At 42.4% G+C, this 21,661-nt stretch overlaps 2 protein-coding genes across 2 annotated transcripts in view; both read right to left on the reverse strand.

The window, feature by feature from the left end:
* Nucleotides 1-1,862: 1,862 nt before the first annotated feature.
* Nucleotides 1,863-15,252, reverse strand: LOC142950663 (GRB2-associated-binding protein 1-like). The gene is made up of 13 exons (XM_076092222.1): nt 14,836-15,252; nt 9,501-9,629; nt 9,103-9,268; nt 8,468-8,660; nt 7,458-8,095; nt 6,054-6,136; nt 5,822-5,931; nt 5,107-5,402; nt 4,924-4,995; nt 4,186-4,282; nt 3,507-3,639; nt 3,220-3,354; nt 1,863-3,038 (listed from the first exon to the last, which is right to left on the reverse strand). Exons 1-13 carry the CDS (start codon nt 14,908-14,910, stop codon nt 2,856-2,858), a joined length of 2,310 nt encoding a protein of 769 aa, XP_075948337.1. The 5' UTR covers nt 14,911-15,252; the 3' UTR covers nt 1,863-2,855.
* Nucleotides 15,253-19,302: 4,050 nt separating this feature from the next.
* col4a5 (collagen, type IV, alpha 5 (Alport syndrome)) overlaps nt 19,303-21,661 on the reverse strand; it is a 36,805-nt gene continuing 34,446 nt past the window's right edge. The window contains exon 51 of the mRNA XM_076092223.1: nt 19,303-21,445. Within this exon, the coding sequence (XP_075948338.1) occupies nt 21,364-21,445 (82 nt within the window). The 3' untranslated portion in view covers nt 19,303-21,363. The remainder of the gene's footprint in view (nt 21,446-21,661) is intronic.

Raw genomic sequence — 21,661 nt, forward strand, 5'->3', positions numbered from 1 at the left:
TCATTCATTCATTACCTCGTACGTCTTCAGTCGTGGAAAGAAATAAAGAGACAAGTTTCTCCAGTTTGTGTCTGAATTCTTCGCGACAAGCAGCACACGAGGAGCCGATGCAGTTATGTGACTGTGGTTATAACCACAGTCATTTGAGTCAAGTAGCGCAACCACACTTGACTGTGTTTGCGCTACTTGGAAGTCAGTAACTAACCCGGATGTCAACGTTGATTTCTGGTTGAAAAAGCGTTGATATGGGGTCTGAACGTCTTAGACGTATTTTAACCGTCTTTTCAACCGGCTAAATTACGGTTACAATATCAACGTGTCACAAAACACCAATTTGTTTTAAAATATTGATGGTTTGTTAAGTTGTAGGTTGAAAGAGACGCGATTTTGGTTACTTTAAACGTATTTCTCCAAAATCATATTACGCTGGCCGGTGATATGTGGTCTACACGAAGACGTGATTTCAACGCATTCAATGTCTCATATAAAACGTCGTAAATATGGAACTATAGACTGTGTGCTGTCAACAAGAAGCTCCCAGGACATCGTAATGAGAGCAGAGCACATTCTGTCTGTATGTTCACCTAAAATACAACTCTTGGGTTTACTGCTGGAACACGCATGCGCACGGACTCTGTGTCATTCTATTATAGCTTCAACAGGCATCACAATAAATAGTTTATTACAATCTGAAATGGACAATTTTACACACGTGGAATCAATCCAGATGATGACAACAGTGTGTGCAACATCTACTTTGAAAGGAGGTGAGGCGTGTTCTAGACTCCTCCTGTGGACTCCTTCATATTCCACACGTGGGAATCTTGTGTGCATATTTTTCTCGCCTGTAAACACAAAGAAAGTCTTAAAGATCTTTACGTATGAAGGGACACGTCTAGCAGCTGGTGGACCAATGTGCAGATTTCTGTTTCCAGATCTTGTGTATTGTGGTGCATGTATGACAATAATCATGAAAGAAGTCATTGTGATACACAAACTAACATGTGCTTGGAGTAAATAGTGGTACATGATTCTGCTGCTGATACCACAGTTTGACATCATCAGGGAGCAAATATCCATTCTACATTTACTGATTCCACCGATATAAATTGACCACTTGATGGCGACATTACACATTCTTCAATTAACGCAGGCTTTACGCAGGCTTTGACCGCTGGGGGCGCAAATGTTTCACTTTCGCACAGTAGACTGTCGGCCAATAACGTTTCGGGAGACTGCACTACGGTACAGCTCATCCCCTTCTCGCGGTGCCCACGTTACCTGAAGGCAACGTGGTTGAGGACGTTCCTCAGCCTTCTTTATTATGCTGTCACTCATGACGACACGCCCCTCTCAGTTGATGCAGATTTGAATCTGAAAAATATAAGAACTCAAATATCAAAATAGATATGAAAGTGAAAAAGGCAAACATTCCAGAACTGATTCAAAATTATATTCAACCCCCAAAAAAAATAACTTTCATTCACTTTTTATTTTGAATGCGTTGCTGTATTTTTCAATGTTCAAGACCACAACTTGAAATTTCAAATGAACAAAACTTTTGACCTGGATTTAGCTCCATACAGTTTCCATTCATGTTTTGGCTCTGCTGAATAATAAATTACAGTTAGTTTAAGAAGTGCAATGTCATCATATACATTGCTTTTTCTCACCAGTTAGTTTCACTATAACGTGAGCATCTTGTCACCACTTCTGGACAGTGTGTTACTTTACTTTAACTTTAACAATCCCAGCCTTTCCTAAATATACTCATGCAGTGGTACTTCATATTTTGATACTTACTTGACTTGAAAGTTGAAAGCACAAACATTTAAATTTCATCTTTTGGCACAAAAATGACTTAAAGTTCTCAGCTACAGAAAAAAAAACAGTCAAACAGAAAGGAAAGTTAAAAAATTCTTGTTTCATTGGTTCTGCATTCAGACACCTGAAAAGTTGGCACAAGACTTGTACTTGTCATGAACAGCTCTGAAGGCTGCTGTCGACATTCACAATCACACTAGAGATACAGGATGTTGAAGCCGTGCTGTTTACAGCTTTGTTTCATGCGACAGTCAATGAAAGTACAATAGAAGACTGATGTGTGTTTATTAATTTGGACGGTCATCGCTGTTATTACAGAATCAATTAAATGATTCAGCAGCAACATTACACACTGCACACCAAGCTGCAGGGATGATTACGTAAGACAATTATCACTGATAGTTTTGCTGATTTGTTCATCATCAGAACAGCCGATTCGTCCCACAGTCCACAGTCTTGTTCACCGTCTCAGGAGGAAGCATGATGTCCAGAGAACTAATTGATGCTTGATTTAATGCAGGTGCATTTACCTGTGCTGACTGTCATCCTTTAGAAACTGGTATCAAACCTTTGACCCCAGTTTTCTTATTTCTACAACATTCCTTAGAGGCAAATATGCTCTGGAGGGAGAAATTAGTTAAATAAAAAGAAACCTCAGCTTCTCTGACTAAGTGAAGCTGGATTGAAGCTACCTGAAATATGCTGACGTAGACCGACGGTCACCATGCTATGGATAAATGTATTGTCACATTTTCCATTTATTTAAATAAACTAAAACTGTACTTAACTCCCTCCACAGCGGACACATTTGAAAATGTCAGACAGACGTTTTCAAATCTCAACATATTTCATTGTAGCAGCAAAACTAAAAACTAAACCTCCTTGTTCTTATCTATAATACAATACAGGCTGTTATCAGACATGTCTTTCTGTTTTTGCTGTCAGATGACTGCAGGAGTCAAACAGTGATTTCAGTTTGAAATGGACGTTTCAGGACGTAAAGAAATGAGCGGTGCAGTTAGCAGTTAGCTCTAGCATTTCTCCTTCTCCGTGGACATCCTCCCATCATGCCATGCTTCTCTGGTGCTCCTCAGGGCCTTGGTTCTTTTGGGGTCCACCACCACGTAGTCCACACGTGTACGCTCGCCTCGTGCGCGCTCCTCGCCTGCTCCGGCCTGCTCGCTGCCGACTCCACCTTCTGCCGTGCAGCGTTTCTGGTTATGGTAAAGATGTATATTTTATCACTTGATGTATTGATTTAGTGATGCAAGAAGACAACTTGAGAAGAAGAAACACAGCTTATAAATAAATTATACAACTTACGGTATATATATATATATATATATATATATATATACAACACAGTACAGAGAGAAGGAGAGAGAGTTGTGTCACCTGTCTTGTCGGCGTCGATCGCCCGGTGTGGAGGTCCAGGTCCAGGTACTCCACCTGTTTGTCGCCTCTGGCTCGCCGTAGCATCGGGCTGCTGACTCCGCCCTCTGAGGCCCGGTGCAGCATGAGCCTCAGAGACTGTAGACACACACACACACACACACAAATGATTTAGGGATGGATGAGGGGAAGATGATTGATAGGAAGAAGGATGCAAAGAAGGAAGGATGGAGAGCAAAGACATTAATGATGGAAAGAAAAAAGACAGTGGAAATGAAGGAGTGTTTTACCGGCTCCCCGGCGCTGAAACTGAGGCTGGGGGTGGTCATCATGGCGACGTAGCTGTCATCGGTGTCATCGGAGTCGGAGGAGGGGGAGGAGCTGTGAGCGGAGGTCGGCCTGAGCGACAGACAACTGGACGGACTGACACACAATGAAAAACAGGAATGCATTTTAGAGCGGCAACAATCTGTTGATTTTCATTATTAATTAATCTTTTTTTTTTTTTGAGTATGTGGTTAAGCTTGTGGCAGTTTGTCAAGACACATTTGACCAAATTTAAATTATTAGTCAATAAAATTGTTTTAGTTAAAGATCCAAACATAATGGTTTTACTTGTCTTGGTAAAATAGTAAATTGCATATTTTGGGTTTTGGACAAAAGAAGACAATTAAAGACATCAAATAAAACAATAGGAAATTGTAATGGGTGCTTTTTTAACTGTGTTTTAATGTAATAAAGTCAAAACAATTAATGAATTAATAAGACAATAACTGGCAGATTGATTCATTATCTGCAGCACTAAACCACAGGGAGGCAGCAGAGCATAAACACAGCTGCATGTAACTGCTCAGATATTCACACGTCATGCTTCTCTCTCTGGTTCTGTAGGAGACCTTCAATATTCATCTTTTCTGTTGTGTTGACGCTGCAATAAAACATCACACACACAAACATACACACACTCACTCTCGTGTGAAGGTTCGAGTGACAGGTGAGCGGACAGGGGGCGGGACTTCCTGCCAGTCCTGCTGCACTGAAGTGATGTCCAGAGGAGCTGGTTTCACTGGGAGAGAGAGAGAGAGAGAGAGAGAGAGAGATAGAGAGAGAGAGAGAGACTTTTCACTTCTGACTACTTTAAGAAACGCAGTTAACTGCAGAACCGAGGACGTTTCATGCACAAAAAAGAACAGTACAGTGAAGAATTGGTTGTTTGTCATCTTACCTAGTGAGTAGAGATTTAAGACCAGGACATTTTAAAACATATTTGAAAGCAATTGGGCCAAAATGAACTTTTTCCTGTTGACCTACATTGAAAGAGAGACGTCTCCGGCCAACAGAAAGTCTTGATTCTCCAAAAAAAATAAATGCTCATGTGGCATTTTATGTTAAAAGCAAAAAGCTTTTTACAATGAAGCAGCAGTGTTGCAGAAACACCTCCCGAACTGTCAACCTTTACTAATATTTAATGGGTTTCTATAAGCTACAGCTCCGTGTATGGAGCCGTGGCTGTCACATTGTTGAGCAAAGTGGGAGCAGGTAAATAATTAATACCAAAAGAGGTTGAAGGGGAACAAGTGAGACGAGAAGTGACAAACAGAGAGCTCAGAGAGAACAAGGGGGGGGGGGGGGGTGGAGAGAGAGAAGGAGCCACTGGGAGAGAAGGAACGACTTCAGGAACAGAAATCACAGACTTGTGGTTCGTACCTCTTGTTTTGTGTGTCGGCTCTGCAGCCGGCTGGACGTCCGCTCTCTCTGCAGGCTGACCGACACCGACTCCTGCAGTGATTCAGAACATCAGTGCCTTATAATAAGGTTCTATTATGTCTCAGTCCTGACAAGTATAAAAAGTGATTAAAAATCAAATATCCCTGATAAGCTCCTACTCACCTCTGCGTTGTGGTTTCAGGTTGCGGTGGATCGGAGGGGGCGTCGCCTCCACTTCCACTCCACCGGAGGTGTTCATAGTGTTCCTCCGGAGCGGCGGGGTGAGGGGGGCCACGGGAGTCAGGGGGCAGTTACGAAAACCCATGTGGGCGGGTGGGGGGACTTGTCTCCCGAGGGAGGCCAGGTCGCCTGTGGCAGGAGTGGGATGAATGGGAAGGGAAGGGGTGAGGGGGGTCATGGGGACGTAGTTGGCCTCCTGGAGCTGGACAGAGGGGTCAGAGGGAGGATGTGGAGGCACCCTGGAACAAGAGAAGAAGTAATTAGAAATTATCTCAGTGTCTTGTTCATGACTGATGGCTTCTTCTAGTTGCTGTCCTGGTATCCAAGAAGAGGTGAGACAATGTCCTGCTTTAATCCAGGTTCTCACTAAAAGGCACTGGATCAAATTTGTCCAAAGGGAGCCTATTTAGGTCCACAAACAGACGTGAAGACAGGCTCGCCTGGCTGTGTCATTTACGTCTCTATATAAATGTTTATAAAGGTCTCAAAAGAAACATATTATTTCGATTACATGTTATAAAAATCAACGTTTTTTGTTTCAACTGCAGGTCTAACTTTCAGTTGAAAAGGGTGATTCTTTTAAATCCTTTAAAAACGAATCATTACATGAATTACACATGATTACACAGTTTATCATGTTGCGTATCTTCTGACTAACCTTGGTGCAACAGGAGGCTCAGTGGTGGCAGCGCTCATTGGAACATAGTTTTCGCCCACATCGTCATCTTCAGAGCAAACACTCCCCAGAGGTACCATGCCTTTATTAAACTGAGAGACAGGAAGAGAGACTGACATTTTGACATGATACAGATATAAAATGCAAACAAAAAGACATTAAATATGTACATTTATTGTATTTTATTCTTGAGGTTTTAAGAGATTTAACTTACGAAGTAACTGTTGAAGCTCTCGCTGAACTCAAACATGCTCGCTCTGTCGGACAGAGACTGAGGGATGTAAAAAGAGTCACAACCTGAAACACAGAGGACAGAAATATGTACATAAACCACCATAGTTCAAAACCATCAACAATTTGGGATTAACTCTTACATTGCTGAGAGTTGAATGAGCAGTTTGATACCAATCTCGGATATCTGTGCGTTCAGTACAGAGCTGGAGCCAGGAGGTTAGCTTAGCTTAGCATGAAGACTGGAAACAGGGGGATACAGCTAGTCTGGCTCTGTCCACAGTTCCAAAACTGCCTAACAACTCTAAAACTAATTAGCATGCAGTGACTTGTTAATTTAATTAAAAAACTAAATGAAAAACGTTTCCCACTGCTTCCACTCTTTATGCTAAGCTACGCTAACTGCCTGCCGGCTCTTGCTCTCATTTTAAATGCTACATATGCATGTGCTGTGCGTTAACCACGACTACATTGTACACATGTGACTTATTGGCAGAAGAGCGTTAAGACTTGTGTTGACAGAGTGCAAACAGAGCTTGACCAGATCTGAATGTAGATGGTCACTAAGAAAGTAAACATATGTGCACAAAGCATCAAGTCCGAGCATGTTTTAGTACAGAGACGGGTGTCTTTAATATGCTCTAAAGCGCCCATGAAAGAACTTTGGAGAATTATGGAACATTTTTACACACCAGGCTTGAAACAAAAAGTCTTTGTGCCGGTCAGGGGCAAAGGTCTCATTAATGAAACTAATTCCAAACGAGTCACGGTGCAAACGGGAACAAATAGCTTCCGCTGTGGATATAATCCATCAACACTGCCAGCTCTGCACAATACAGCTTGATCTCCTCTGAGGTTTAAAACCCTCTGCTGAAGCTCTCTATAGGGATTTCACAGCCACTAATACTTCATATTGAACATTTATTTCCAAAATACTACTAATTTACACGACAAATACTAACAGACTGTCGTCTGTGAGCTGAATAACCAGATATTTTTTGTCAGGAGTAACCATAAGATATAATTGACCACAAAGAGACAAAAGATGACCTAAAAAGACACAAAAGCACCAAAAAGACACAAAACAACATCAAAAAGAGGCGAAAGCATCACAAAGTCTGTGTCTTGCTCCTATAGAAAAGGAGGCGGGGCCTTTTGCATTTGCATTGTCTCAATGTCTCATGTCTACAGCGAGCAGCTGGTTAGCTTAGCTTAGCATAAAGACTGGAGACAGTCAAAATCCAGCCCCTTCTGAAGCTCACGAATGAACACATTAGATCTCCTTTTGTATAATCCGTAGAAAAAAGGTGTCAAAAAGGAGCATATTGCTCAAAACTATTCTTTTAAAACAAGACCTTTGATGAAAGACAGGCTGCTCTCTTCTTACCTGTCGGTGTGCGTCCCGGCGCAGTGATGGTGTTGCTCCTCGGCAGACCTCCTCCCTCCACGCATCCATCCCTCTTCTCTGGCTCTGAGGAGGAGCGGGGGAGCGTGGCCGCGGAGGTCTGGGGCTTGGGCGGGCGTGGAGGGGGAGTCGGGGTTGAGGCGTGGAGCTCCGCCTGGGTCATGGAGTCCACGCTGGGGGTGGAGGATGGGCGGCGAGGGGGTCGTGGTTGCGTGGTGGACGCCGGACGAGGGATCTGATAACCACTGGTGGTGTACGAGTGGGTATTTGGATGCACGGCGGAGTGTCTATTGTCACTGAGAGGTATCACTACGGGCCGCAGGTGGAAGTCCAGGGAGTGCTTCCTGGGATGAGGAGATGGGTGACAACGAAGTCGGCCGGCTCGTCTCTGGAGGTCAGAGGTCACGCTGGCATCCAGAGACTGGCTCAAAGGGCCTGTCTTGGAGGCAGCCGTCCAAGGAGCTGTCCTAAAGCCGGAGGAAGAGGAGGACGATGGAGGTGGGAGACCCATGGGAAGTAGGGAAGGAGATGAAGAAGAGGAAGAGGAGGAGGAGGTGGCGGAGGGAAGAGGGTTGTCGTTGTAGTCGGTTTCAAGAGAAGTGGAGGAACCTAAAGGAGGCCTAGAGACAGAGAGAAACCAAAATAAGAGTTTTTAAACAACAATACAGTAAAAAACTGTTCAGATTAAGTTGTTTCGGTTTCAAAGAGCTCCACACCTCAGCAAATCACAATCCAAACTACCTGGACGGATAAAAATCTTTCCAACTGTAGAGGGACATTTAGCTTTCATTGTGCTGTTCTGATGACCTGTCGCATGCAGTTATGTGAAGACATCTGTGGGCGTGATCCAGGCTAAAATAAACCTCTAATCCCTGTTTTTTTCAGATTCAACACGTCTAAACCTGTAACTCTGATTGTTAGTCTGGATGATTTACCTTCAGCCGGGTTTCTTTAGTCTTGTTTCCTGTATTTGTGTGTGTCTGTGTGTTTACCTGATGTGACTCTGGCAGTGCGATAACCACAGGTAATCTTCCTCTGCATTGCGGTCGTGAACCAGGCCCCTGACATTCACCGGGTCATAGGGGGGTGGGACCGACCCCGATATGGCGGCGATGGCGGCAGTGCGACTGGCCATGGTCATCGCTGTGATGGAGGACGAGCCAGAGACAGGAGGTCTCGCCGGGACTGTAGAAAATAAAAGTGACCCACATGAGAAAGGAAAAACTTAGGATAAACTCTTCCAAGTTTCTGTGTCTCTTCCTGCAGGGCGTCGTGGGTTTTGGAGTGTTTGTCATTAGAGAAATATAAATGGCACTATTTTCTTTATAGCCCGCCCTATCAACATGAACTTGGCAGATATTGTAAATTGTAATTAGTGGTCAGCTAACATTAGAAAACCAAGACAGAGTTCAAATGACTGCAAAAGGCAAAACTGTTGTACAGAATATCTTATGATATTTTACATGAGTCACCGACATCTTTTCTTTCTGCATGTTCTCTCTCTTCTCTCCTCCCATTGGTTTTCACACTGACTCAGCAACAACCCACACTTCTATCTATCTAAAGCAAAAGTGCTATCCATCCATCTATCCATCCATCCATCCCTCTATCTATCTATCCGTCGTACCGTCATCAGTCGGGTTGAAGCCACAGAGCAGGCAGATGGAGGACACCCAGCGGTTCATGTCCTCCTCAGACTCAGCCACCAGGTACCAGGTCCTCTCCTCCGTCCTCAGGTCGAAAACAAAGCTGCTCTCCAGCTCCTTCTTCGTGAACGTCAGGCCGGCATCCACCTGAGGGAGAAGGCCATACAGCGAGGCGGAGATGGTGAATGAGCGTTGGAGCATTTATGGAGCACACAAATGTGCAACATTCAGCTAGCGTCAAAACGTGAAAGTTCAATGATCTATCATTTTGAAAAACAAAAAAGCCCCACATTTTGTTATGCTTTTAGCTTAACACAGAACACTTTTAAACATGCACAATAAGGAGCATTAACTCAGGTCATTGATGGTGTCCGTGTACCTGTTCACACAGGTTCAGGTTGATGGTCCTGATCGGCCGGCGGGACTGCTGGTTCTTGAAGTACTGCAGGACGTCCGGCTCCCCGCTCAGACGACCGCTCCGCAGCACGAACCAACGCTTCTTCCACGCCTGGAGACAGGAACACTTCCTCCTTCAGTTTATCTCATTCAACATCACCGACATTTACAGAGAGCAAGTAGATAAACCCTTTCTATTTTAGAGGCGTGGGCTGAACAAACTGACAGTATATCTGTTTTTTAGGACTTTTAGTCTTTTTGCAAAATGATATATTTTACAGATTATTGACTAAAAGGTCGGTTAAGAAGATAATGTCTTAACTTCCTTCTTGTCCTCGCTCTCTTTCTCTGACGTTAAGGTTGACTCTGGTGTCTCTCTCCAATGTCTGAAGTTTGACACTCCAGTGCACATGAATGTTAACTAAACCTCTCACACACACACACACACACACACACACACGTTGCTAAATGTTTGACACTTCTCTCAGGTTGTTGCCGTCATGCGCTGAGCATTATGGGTAGGGTCCATCTCCCATGAGCAATCCACGGGATGACACTTCATATTTCAGACATGACTCACCGTGCATGTGTATGTGTGTGTGTGTGTGTGTGTGTGTGTGTGTGTGTGTGTGTTTGACGGGTTAGTGTTGGCGTGTAGGTGTATGCCAAAGACTCATCGTGATTATTTAAATGAGTGAAGCAGAGCATGAAGAAGGATTTTAATTTAATAACAGCATGAGCACACACACACACAAACACACAGAAGCTTTGTGCTGCTGTTTATGTGGCTAAATACACTATGCGTGTGTGTGTGTGTGCGTGTGTGTGTGTTTGCCAGTGAGTTTCCACCAGTCCAACAAACTAAATCCATCTCTTCCGATCCCAGTTTAAAATATTTCCCAACAAAACCACCGTGATCCCAAAGGCAGGCCTCTGTGTGTGTTTGTGTGTGTAATCAAAGTGCACAGCACTTGAATACTGTAGTGCACGTTCCTCCCTTCTTTCTCTCCAAACACAGACAGGAAGAGGAAATAGCTGAACAGGAAGTGCCAGCAAGAGATGGCAGTAGTTGTGTGTGTGTGTGTGTGTGTGTGTGTGTGTGTGTGTGTGTGTATTTTTGTCTCCTCATTTTTAGGCTGCTGGACAAATAAAAGCAGCAGGGTGGCAGCAACAAGTATGAAAACATTTTTCTAGGCTTTCTATTTAAAGGAATAGTTCACTCAAAAACAATAGAAATTGTATATATTACTCTCCTCCCTAGGATCTCTGTAGGGCCCAAAACATTAAAGTGTATCAGTGCAAACAGACTTTGGCGGAGGCTGAACGAAAGACAGCTAAAAAGTGAAAATATTTCAGAAAATGTATTTTTGTGCAGCATTATCCAAGTGTCTTGTATCCATTTGTGGAAAACTATTTTCGCTAAACTATTCCTAAACAAAGCATTATTTGTTATTTTAACCTAAACCACGATCTTTTTCTAAAACTAACCAAGTAGCTAGTTCTTTTGCCCAAACCTAACTAAGTTGTTTCCTGAAGACGAAGTTTATTTTTGTCTTGTGTTTCTTGTGTTTCCTAGCTTTCGTATGAAAACGATGCCGAATAACTTCTTAAATTTCATACAAACTGAAGATGAGATATACGTTTTCTAATATCGTGGTCTTCGTGGTAACGTCGCTCCGAGAGCTTGACGGCGTAGCGGCAGGGAGGGGGCGGGGCTTAGCGAATGTTCACCATGGTGACGCTCGCCGTGCAACTTCCAATCGTGCAAACCGGCCTCTGATCAGCACCACGGACAGCAGCCAGAGCGCCAACTTTTATCTTCTATAATTGAACCACCTGCTGTGGATTCTGTAGGTACAGATTGTATAAAGTAACGATTACATCGCTACAGATTTAAATCCCTGATCCCACTCCATAATAATAAAGAGAAACCTGTATTCACATATTAGAAGTTGTATTAAAATCACTTAACGAATGTCTTAGCTTGTAAAGATTCGAGTGAATCAGCGGTGGTGTTTGCTGCTTGTAAAACCTCACTTCAGTTTCCTCTGCCTGCACAATGTCATATCATCCTTGTTGTCGACACTGAGCTGCCTGAATACCAGCAACTTCAAAATCATGATAAAGTCTTTTCCTAAAACACTTTCTCTAATCTCTTCTCCACCTATTTGCTTCCTCCTTTGACCCCTGACCTTGGACAGGAAGAGGGCACAATGGATCTAAAATAACACTTCCTCTGTCCTGCCTCCAAATTTAACACCAGACCTAAATATTGTCCCGCTGTTCAGTTCCTCATTTACTGATCTATTCCTCCTCTTCCTCCCGTCACATTTAACACATTTGTCTTCTCAGAAGTGCAAACATGTGACTTTGCCCCCCTTTGTTTAAAGGGCGGGTCTATTCATCTTTTGTTTTTTATTCCAGGTTTTTACATCATTCTCTAGTCATTCAAATCCAAATATGTTTTACTTATAACCTCTTTACCTTCAAAATGCTCTTTTGTACTGATGTGTGGGTGGGTGTGTTAGTTTGGATCCAAAAGTCACACAATAAAACTAAATAGCCAGTTGTACCAGTGGTAGACCAGCAACTACCATGTTCTGTGAGGTCAAATTACAGTTTTTTTCAATAAAGTCTGGTGATGACGAGTTCATAGATGACAGCTTCAGGTCCATGTCGAATAGGGCTGTCTGACAGCAAGGTAAAGCGTTAAAGATAATCTAAATGCGTACACTTAATGTAATATTCATTTTGTGACGTGGCTGAAATACTCTTACTTCTGTTCCTGTAAAACAGCTGCTTTATCTTGCTGTCAAACGGCCCTCTGTTCAAATTCACCATTGGCAAAAACAGTAATTTAAGAACTCTGGAGTATACGCCCCACGATGCGTTCTTTACAAACTTAGCACAGCTGACGCTGACTCTGCTCGTGCTAGCGTTCACGTTATTCATAACCTCATTGATTAGCTTACTGTGGTAAACTACGTTTCTGCTGCGTTTCCATTTGAAAAAACAGGAAGAGAACGTAGATGGACCCGCCCTTGAATTGATCACTAATGACTGTCAATCAATCTTTTCCACAAACACACTCACAGTCTCTGAAGCTGAAGCTGTCATAAGTGTGACTGACACCCGATAGTCTGTGTTACCTTCACAGATACAGCTTTCCTAAACTGTTTGACCTTGTGTGTGTGTGTGTGTGTGTGTGTGTGTGTGTGTGTGTGTGTGTGTGTGTGTGTGTGTTTGTATTATTGTACTGAAGGTTGCATAATTTATCCTCCTCCTTGGTTTTGTTCCAGTCCACGTGTGTGTGTTTCTAAATCTTCAGGGAGGCCCCCTCTCTTCCAACCAGGCCCAGCTGAGAGTGATTAGTTTATTACATAACACACACACACACACACCCACACACACACACACACACACACACACAGCTTTCAGAACAGGGAGTGTATGTATGATGAGGTACACTCACAAACTCTGGCCCAATGCTTAGCATGAACACATGAACACACACTCGGCCTGCTGCAGCCATTATGGCTGCTCCGTGTGTGTGTGTGTGTGTGTGTGTGTGTGTGTGTTGACAGTAGACACACAGCTGGCCTGCAGTGTGTGTGTGTGTACACACTGGGCCATCATACCATCATGACATGCCGTCTGAACAATGAGCTCTTCGTTTCTTCTTCTCCTTCCTGTTTTCTTCTTCTTCTTCCACTTTCGCCTCCCCCTTCTTCTTCTTCTCCTTCTTCTTTGCTCCCACTTCATTTGTAGCTCAAGAAAATTGTCCGCGCAGTATGTTTGTTCCCTCTCAAAAACTTTACTGACGTCAGCCACCGGGGATTGTGGGTAGTGGAGTCACAACACATCACGGACAATTTGAGAGTTTATTTGTTTCAGCATCTGTTATCATTTTATCCACATAAGAGGCTGCTGTTTCAGATCAGCAACACCACAGCTGCTCTGTGAGACAGTCAGTAGTAAAGGCACGCATTCTCTAAACAATTACTTATTCAACCTTTTACTTTCCACACACACACACACACACACACACACACACACAGAAAGCGACAATAACAGGAAGAGAGAGTAAATGAATGAAAGTGAAAGGTACAGAGAGGTACTAGAAACAACAGAGCAAAGAAAGAAAGATGAAGAGAAAATATGTAGAGGAGAGATGAGATTAGCTCAACTCACTGGTAAGGCATGCTAGATATGCAGTGTGTGTGTGTGTGTGTGTGTGTGTGTGTGTGCGTGTGTGTGTGTGTGTGCGTGTGTGTGTGTGTGTGTGTGAATAACTGCCTAAGCTGCTTCTTTACTGGAAAGCGAGCTGTGCTGCCATTGAACAAACAGCCTTTGAATTGTTCCTGAATTTATTGGATACATATACATTTTAAAATCCTATTTCCTTTTAAAATAAGATAGTCTATCCATCTATCTGTCTGTCTATCTATTTATCTGAATGAGAATCAGAGCCTTTGTGTCAACTGTAACTTGAAAAATAATCTGCAGATTAATTAAAGTTATTCTTTCAAAATAAGAATAACAAGAAAAATAAGACGTGTACAGAAAAAAAAACTTAAATGTGTGCAAATGTTTCCATTCAGAGCACATATATAGCCAGGCTGTCAGTTTGGGGATTTGAAATATGCGAAGCATCTTAATGTTTTTGTAGTTTAACCAGTTAGAAACAGTTGTTAAGCAGTTGTTAACTCCAGCCGTGTGGATTTATGTTACACAACAATAAGCAGGCTGCCTCTTTTGGTATCGAGCAACTCCCAAATGAATGAATATGCTGTCTATCTATTTTCAAATAATGTTGAGTGGTTTCTGTGAAACATGCAAATGTATAAACAACATCTCAGATTTTCTGCTTTGAATTTGTAAAAAGAAGTGTAACCAAGATAGTCGTCCAAATAAATAAATAGAAGACACATGTAAACAAATATATCCGTATTAGGCCTGCAACGATTCATTGATTAGTTGTCAACTATTCAATTAATCGGCAACTATTTTTGATAGTCGATTAATCAGTTTTAGTGATTTTTTTTAAAGAAAAATAGTTCAAAATGTGTGATGGACGAAAGTAAGACATGAGATGACTTTCTGTCCAGCAGACAGCTGAATGCCTTGATATTAACTTTAGGAAATGGCTCAGTGTGTGAACAGTGATGTTTAATTAAATCTACTCAGTGTGATCTGTAGCAACATGTCAGCCTCTAAAAACAGCCAGCATCGATCCCAGACGAGCTAAAAGACACTTTTTAGTCTTTCTTAAAACTTTCTTTTTCATTTAAGTTAAAAATCAAAAGTGAAGGACTCACATAACGGCGGAGCTTCTTCTCCGGTGGCGACTTTCTCAGCCAGCCTTCACACACCACCTCCCCTGCTCCGCTCATCCTGCAGCTTCCAATCGATCAACCCGGCCTCCCAATCAGCTGACGGACTTCCAGTAAATCAATCAGGAGTCCCAGCCAGTCAATCAGACCCGACCAATCAGGTGTCAGCTCAGCAAGACTTTCCAAACAGATCGTACATCAACATGGTCCGATTATCTTTAAATCAGCGAGATCAGACTCCCCGAATCAGTTGAAGGGGCTTTAAATCAGCTGATTCTGCTGTAATCACTACACTTGGTGGACTCAGTTAACATCCACGCGTGAAAAAAAGGGAGCTGCTCCTCCGTCCACGGCTGAGTCACACCTCCTTCTGAGAGGGTTTCTACTTCCCAGCAGAGTCTCTCCCCCCCTCTCCCTCTCTGATTGTGGGACAACCGAACACAATGCCTCTGCTCGGACATTCCTTCTCTCCTCTCCTCCCCCTTTCCTCCTCCTCCTCCTCCTCCTCCTCTTCCTCCTCCCCTTCTGCTGCTGCTGCTCAGGATAACAGGAAACTCCCCCCTGTGGCTATTATCGTGTATGTGTGCTGGTCGAAGAAGTACTCAGATATTTGTAGCACTACTACTGTACAGTAGAAGTACTCGCATGTTACAAGTAGAAGTACAGCATTCAGAATTGTTCAGAAGTACTCATGCATAATGGTTCATTATTGATGGTCACTTTATTGCTGAGCTGGTAAAGGTGGAGCTGATAAAATAACACAACAATGTGATGACAAGAAAACACTTGGACAAAAGGAAAAATGAAAGTAACAAATGAAAAACCAAATAAATGATGAATAGGATCCCTTCAGTTATTCAAATAATGAGGTTGACAGCACGAGTACATTTAAAAAACGGAAATATACAGACAGGTAGAGTATTTCATATTTGATATGGTCCCAATCTTTTCCCATTTCATGTGTTATGCTACGGTGCTGATTTGTCACTACATATATCCGACAGCCGTATAGTTTTAGATTATTATTATTATTATTAATAACATATCAGTAATAATACATTATAATTAATTTGTTGGTTGTATTGTGAAATCTCAATCTGCAGACTAACGAGGTGAATTAAAATGTACATTTGCGTCAGAATAGGAGTAGAAGTATAAGGTAGCAGAAAATAGGAATACTTAAAATTATACCAAAGAACAGTAATTCAACAAATGTACTTAGTTACTTCCCACCCGTGTGTACGAGAGAGAGAGAGAGAGAGAGAGAGAGAGAGAGAGAGAAATGTGGCTTGGAAATGCTGGATCCATACATTTCCCATAATGCAGTTCAACAGAGAAAAGACAGCTCTCTTTCTCCAGAGCCACAGAAGCGTCACAGGATGAGTAGAATACCCCATGACGAGGAAACTAAACTTCCCCAAGTGTGATTTTAATAACACGCACAGGTGTGACATGAAAATCGACTCTGATTGATATTTTACAGATATTAAACAGATTTTTGATTGATGTCTCAGACAGAAAAAACAGATTTTTTAAATATACATTTAGAGATGAGTGCTGACATCTAGTGGCCTCTTTAAAGCTGTGGCCAGTGCTCTGTACTTCTCCGTATAGTCTGCTGGGGAGCAGCACTGGAGCCGGACACACCAACGGACTTAAGAAGGCCGGCTCCATCATTGGCTGCAAACTGGACACTCTGGAAAAGGTGGTGGAGAGGAGGACACTGAAGAGACTGTTATCCATATTGGATAACCAGGACCACCCTCTCCACCACCTACTGCAGGGACAGACTCATCCAGCTCTATATGTTGTTGTTTTTTATTGCTTAAAATGTCCCCTTGTTGATGAGGGGGAAAGGTGAGCAGGTGACTGAGTTGTGATGCCAGAGAGGACGAGACAAACCGTGGTAAAACTCCACTAACAGAAATGCAAATAGACTTATTCTATAATTGACTTTTACAAACCAAAGTTGTTTTCTGAAACTCATGTCAATAAGAAGTTCTCCGGAAAAAGACATTCAGTATGAAGGTGATAATACAATGTTAAGTGAGCTTTTGAGGTGTTAAAGACGACCTCTGACAGAACATGATGAGGAGAGACATATCGAAACTCAATACTTATTTAAATTGAACCATTAACACAAATATATATATATGTTTTTTTTCATTTTTTCATTTATATTTGTTGTTTGAAAATTATTAATTTGGGAAAAAGCGGATCACCCGGATTAAACCAAAAAATGAATCACAATGAAATTAAGAAAGTTTGTTTTTTGGAGAGAAAAAAAGGAAAACCAGAGTACAACCTGGTAAAGTTTATTTTAGAAATGTAGGGAGCGGACTTGTTCTTGGAGGACGTCTTGCTGTCTGCGGTTGTCATCCCTCTTCACCGTCATCGCCCCACACTGTTCCTTCAGAGCCTTTTCTTTGTCCGCTTTTTTATTCAGCTTCCGGAGTTCTTTACGGAGGGCGTTGTTCCGTCGTTTGATGGTGTTTTTCTCCGCTCTCAGGGAGTCGTAGATGTCGGTCAACGCTTTCTCACCCTGGAGTATGTTGCTGAGCTCCTCAGCCTTAAGATGAAGAGTGTCGTTTTCTTGGCTCAGGGCTTCGTTCTCTGTCGTTATCGCAGTGTTCTTGTCCTCGTAGATTTGTTCTTGTGAGAACATTTTCTCCAGTTCCTCAAGTTCTTTTTTCAGAGAGATATTTTGTCTTGTTAGAATGTTTTTCTCTGTCTTCCTTTCAACATAATCTGCCTTAATGGCATCCACAAATATGAGGATGTTGATTAAACCGCAGATTCTTTCTGTCCATTCATTGTTCTGTCTCTTCAAGGCCTCAGTCTGTTCCTTCAGCACGTCATACTTTGTCTTCCAGTTTTCTTCTTCCAGAAGCTTGTTGAAGACCTCTAAGTGGGATTTGATCAGGTCTTTGTTCTGTGCCACCAGGACTCTCTCCTCAGCTTCCAGTTCAAAGAGATTGATCTTGAAAGTGTTTCTGACCGTGAGCTCTTCATTGACGACCTGGATTTGCTGCTTCAAACCGTGGTTTTCTTTCTCCACCGCGTCCATGCGGCCCTGTGTTTCCTTGCACCTGTCACTCCAGACCTTCACCACGTCATGCTCTTGATTAAGGCGCTGGAGTTCCTGCTGCAGGGCCTCATTTTGACGGCTGAGGTCTTCAATTGAGGGTTGCATTGCCTCGTTTGTTACCTGCAAAGCTTTTCCAAACTCGACCTGTTTGTATACCTCTTTAATCTCATGTTGCAGAGCGTCGTTGTCCTGGCTGATCGCCTCTTTCTGGGCTTTTACGACTTTGCATGATTCAACCAAGGCTTTGACGTGCTGCTGTGTGTCCTTGAGCTGCAGGAGTTCCTTTTGCAGCACGTAGTTTTGATTGCTAACAACTTTGTGCAAAGCCGCCTCGTCCTGGAGCTCTATGTGCAACTCCAGCATTTCAAACTGCAGAGTGTCGTTCTCCTGGCTGATGGCCTCTCTCTGAGCTTCTGTGTCGTTGAAGGATTTCTCCAAAGCTCTGACATGCTGGTTCCTATCTTTGAGAAGCTGGAGTTCTTGTCTCATGGCCTTGTTTTCCAGGTTCAATGCATCCGTCTGCTCTTTCAGTGCGGTGCACGCTTCCTCCGAAGTGGTCGCATCTTGCAGTTCTTTCTCCAGGTCCATAATGTCTTTCTTGAAATTCAGGTTCTCTTGTCTTGCGACTTCATAGGCTGCCTCCACATTGTCCACCCTCTTCAGCTTTGTCTTCTGGTCCCGCAGTCTTCGTGGCAGACTTTCCTGCTGAAGGACCGTTGCTGTGTTTGATGCTTTTGCCTCTTCATACATTGCATCAACGGTGCTGTGATTTTGGACCTTGTCAATGAGCACCTTCACCTTTTCTCGTAGTTCTTCAATATCTTTCTTTGCAGCATTTTTTTCTGACCTGAATTGCTGACATTTCTGATGTTTTGTCTGCAAAGATTCCCAGTCTGCAATCTTTACTTGGCTGTGGTGAATTAGAAAGCGCATGGAGCGGAGCACTTCAGAGATTTTCTTTAGGTTCATATTTACCTCTTCGTAGTTCTCAGGTGAAGAGGAACTTGAAGGTGTTGCGCTTGGTCCGTGGTTGCAATTCATCTGAGCCATGGGGTCGTTTTCAGAGGACTTGAGAGAAGGAATGGTGTCTGCTTGCTTGGGATTTTTTTGTGTTTTGGTCTCTTGAAGCTTGTTGATTCAAATACAAATACAAAATCCAGTTGTATCGTCAGTGTCCAAGATATGTAGAACCAATGGGCAGCAGCATCGGGATGAGAGTGTGTGTGTCTATAGGGGCTTATGTAGAAGTTCGAATCTCTGTGTTGTATGTAAACAAGTCGGCCATTGCCTTGGCAACAATGAACTGAGCTGCATTATGGGTAATGTAGGATGGATATTACATATGCATATTTGTTTGGATCATTATTGCTGCTACAAATGTTGAAGGTGGAGCTCATTTTAACTCCTTTATACCCTGTTGTTCAGTTTGGGTAGTTAGGAAGGGTTTGAAACATTATAATGTGCAAAGTAACTAAAGCTGCCAGATGTAGTGGAGTAAAAAGTACAATATTTCCCTCTGAGATGTAGTGGAGTGGAAGTACAAAGTTGAATAAAATAGAAATACTCAAGTAAAGTACCTTGAGTTTGTACTTAAGTACAGTACTTACAGTACAAATATACTTACATTCCACCACTGATCATAATATTTACTACCACTCACAGCTTATCAAAACGTATCATGATGGGTCCTTTCTCAGTGATAATCATACATTTTCAGACGACAACACTTTGGACATAGTATTTATTTCAGTCTTAAAAGTTTATAACAACTTCTGGATAACATAACATGTAAAATAAACACAAAAAAAAGAAAACAAATACACATTTTTAATCGCACCCCAGGTTGACATAATTAGAATTAATAAAAGCAGTTTTGAAAAAATAAAAATAACAATAAAATCACAGAATGTCTCCCCCCTCCCCCAAAAACATCTGTTGTAGATTTTCAGTACATCAGGAGTCTGAACACCTGATGTGAGAGAAGCTGATGTAAAAGACACTCTCCTCTGCGTTTCAACAGGGTGGCGTGTGAGCACTTTAACCCATTCTGGATACATATTCAAGCCAGCGAAAGTTGATTTGAAGGTTTCGGGTGCAAGACGGGCCCAAAAACCCTCAGGCCTTCTTTTTACAAGCAAAGCCCAGCACCTGGAAATGTCTTAAAAAAAACACAAAACAAATGGAGCTTCTCTAATCAAGGAGCCAAGATTTAATCCAAATCTGTTTTGTTTTTTTTGCACAAATATCTGTAACGTTCCCCAATCATCACACTACCACTACAAGACTGTTGTGTTTTAGGGAAAATGGCTCCGTCTGCGCTCAGTAGTTGGCTTTATAATTCGGTGAAATGCCCGACCTTTGCGTTTGAAAACGGCGAACAATCTCCACGCAGCCGAATAAAGTTCATATACCTTTTTATCCTCTTTTTTTTTCAAATATATATTTATTATATATAAAATACTGTTTCATTCATAAAAGCCTTACTTTGTACAATATCTGGGTGGATGTGTGTCAATGAGCATTGATGTAAATGTGTGTATCTGTGTGTGAACGCGTGAGTGTGTGTGTGAGCGAAAAAGAACCTGGAAAGTTTGTCTTATAACAAACAGCTGGTAGCGATTCAGGACCTTCTACACTAAGAAGAGAAAGGTGTTTTACACAATATACACATTTTATTACTTACAAAAAAAAAAAAAAAAAAAAGGTAAAGAGGGAGAAGGTGTTCAGGCTGATGGTTAGGAGGCGGGGCTACAGCAGGGTTAGTACCACCAAATGTAACGTTAAACGACAGGAAAAATGACGGAGAAAGAGAGAGAAAGAGCGTGTGAATGAAGAGCTAGTAATAAAAAAAAAGTCAGTCTCACTAAGGAAAAGCTCATCGTCAGTGCATCTCTCATCTTGGATGTTCCGAAGTCAAAGTGCCGATTTGGTAATCCACTCCTCATCAATAAGGCCAAAAACAAAACAAAAAAAGAAAAGAGCACTTCTGCCTAGAAATGGTTCAGAATCACATTTTCAAAAGTGATTGTTTTTTTTTTTTTTAAGAAGAGAAAGTAAACGATGAGAAAGAAGGGAGAAGGATGAAAGAAATGCACTTGTTGTTGTCACACTCATCATGGCACCTTTAAGTGGATATTTGTCTGCTTTCATTTTGAGGTACTTCTTAAGAGAAACAAAGAATAAATGTAAGATTTATTTACGTCTTTCTTTTTTAAATTTTCTTTTTTTTTTAAGCTGTGTTGCACAGTAGCACCAATGTTTAAAGTTGTAAGATGTTTTGTATCCGGAAGACAATGCACCATTGGAGTTCCACCTCTTCGTCTGTCTCCCCCCCCCCCCCCGACTTGTCCCCCGTCAACCAATCATCTCGTGTTATTGATCGTGCGTCCCCGGCAGCGGTGGGTTTTGCATGTTGCTGTGTGCCGTTACGTCCTCTTCATGCAGACCACGCAGCGGCTGACACGCGTCCGTAGGTTACCCGCCTTGAGAGTCTCCGACTGGGGCTTCCTGCGAGGGCCAAAGGGGGGAGGCGGTTAAGTTAGGGAGAAGGATACATGTGCATATAAATATATAAAGTTAAGATATATGGATTATTTATTAAATCTATTGTAATCTATACCCTGAAAAACCTTCTTTTGTGTCGATGTCACATCTTTTTAGTGCATCTTTGTCCTCCTGACTAACCCCACAACATCCTGAGTCTTACAGAGCAAGGACTCACTG

The sequence above is a fragment of the Anarhichas minor genome, unplaced genomic scaffold (assembly GCF_050575085.1).
Source record: "Anarhichas minor isolate MPS153535 unplaced genomic scaffold, ASM5057508v1 ptg000016l, whole genome shotgun sequence".
NCBI lineage: Eukaryota > Metazoa > Chordata > Actinopteri > Perciformes > Anarhichadidae > Anarhichas > Anarhichas minor.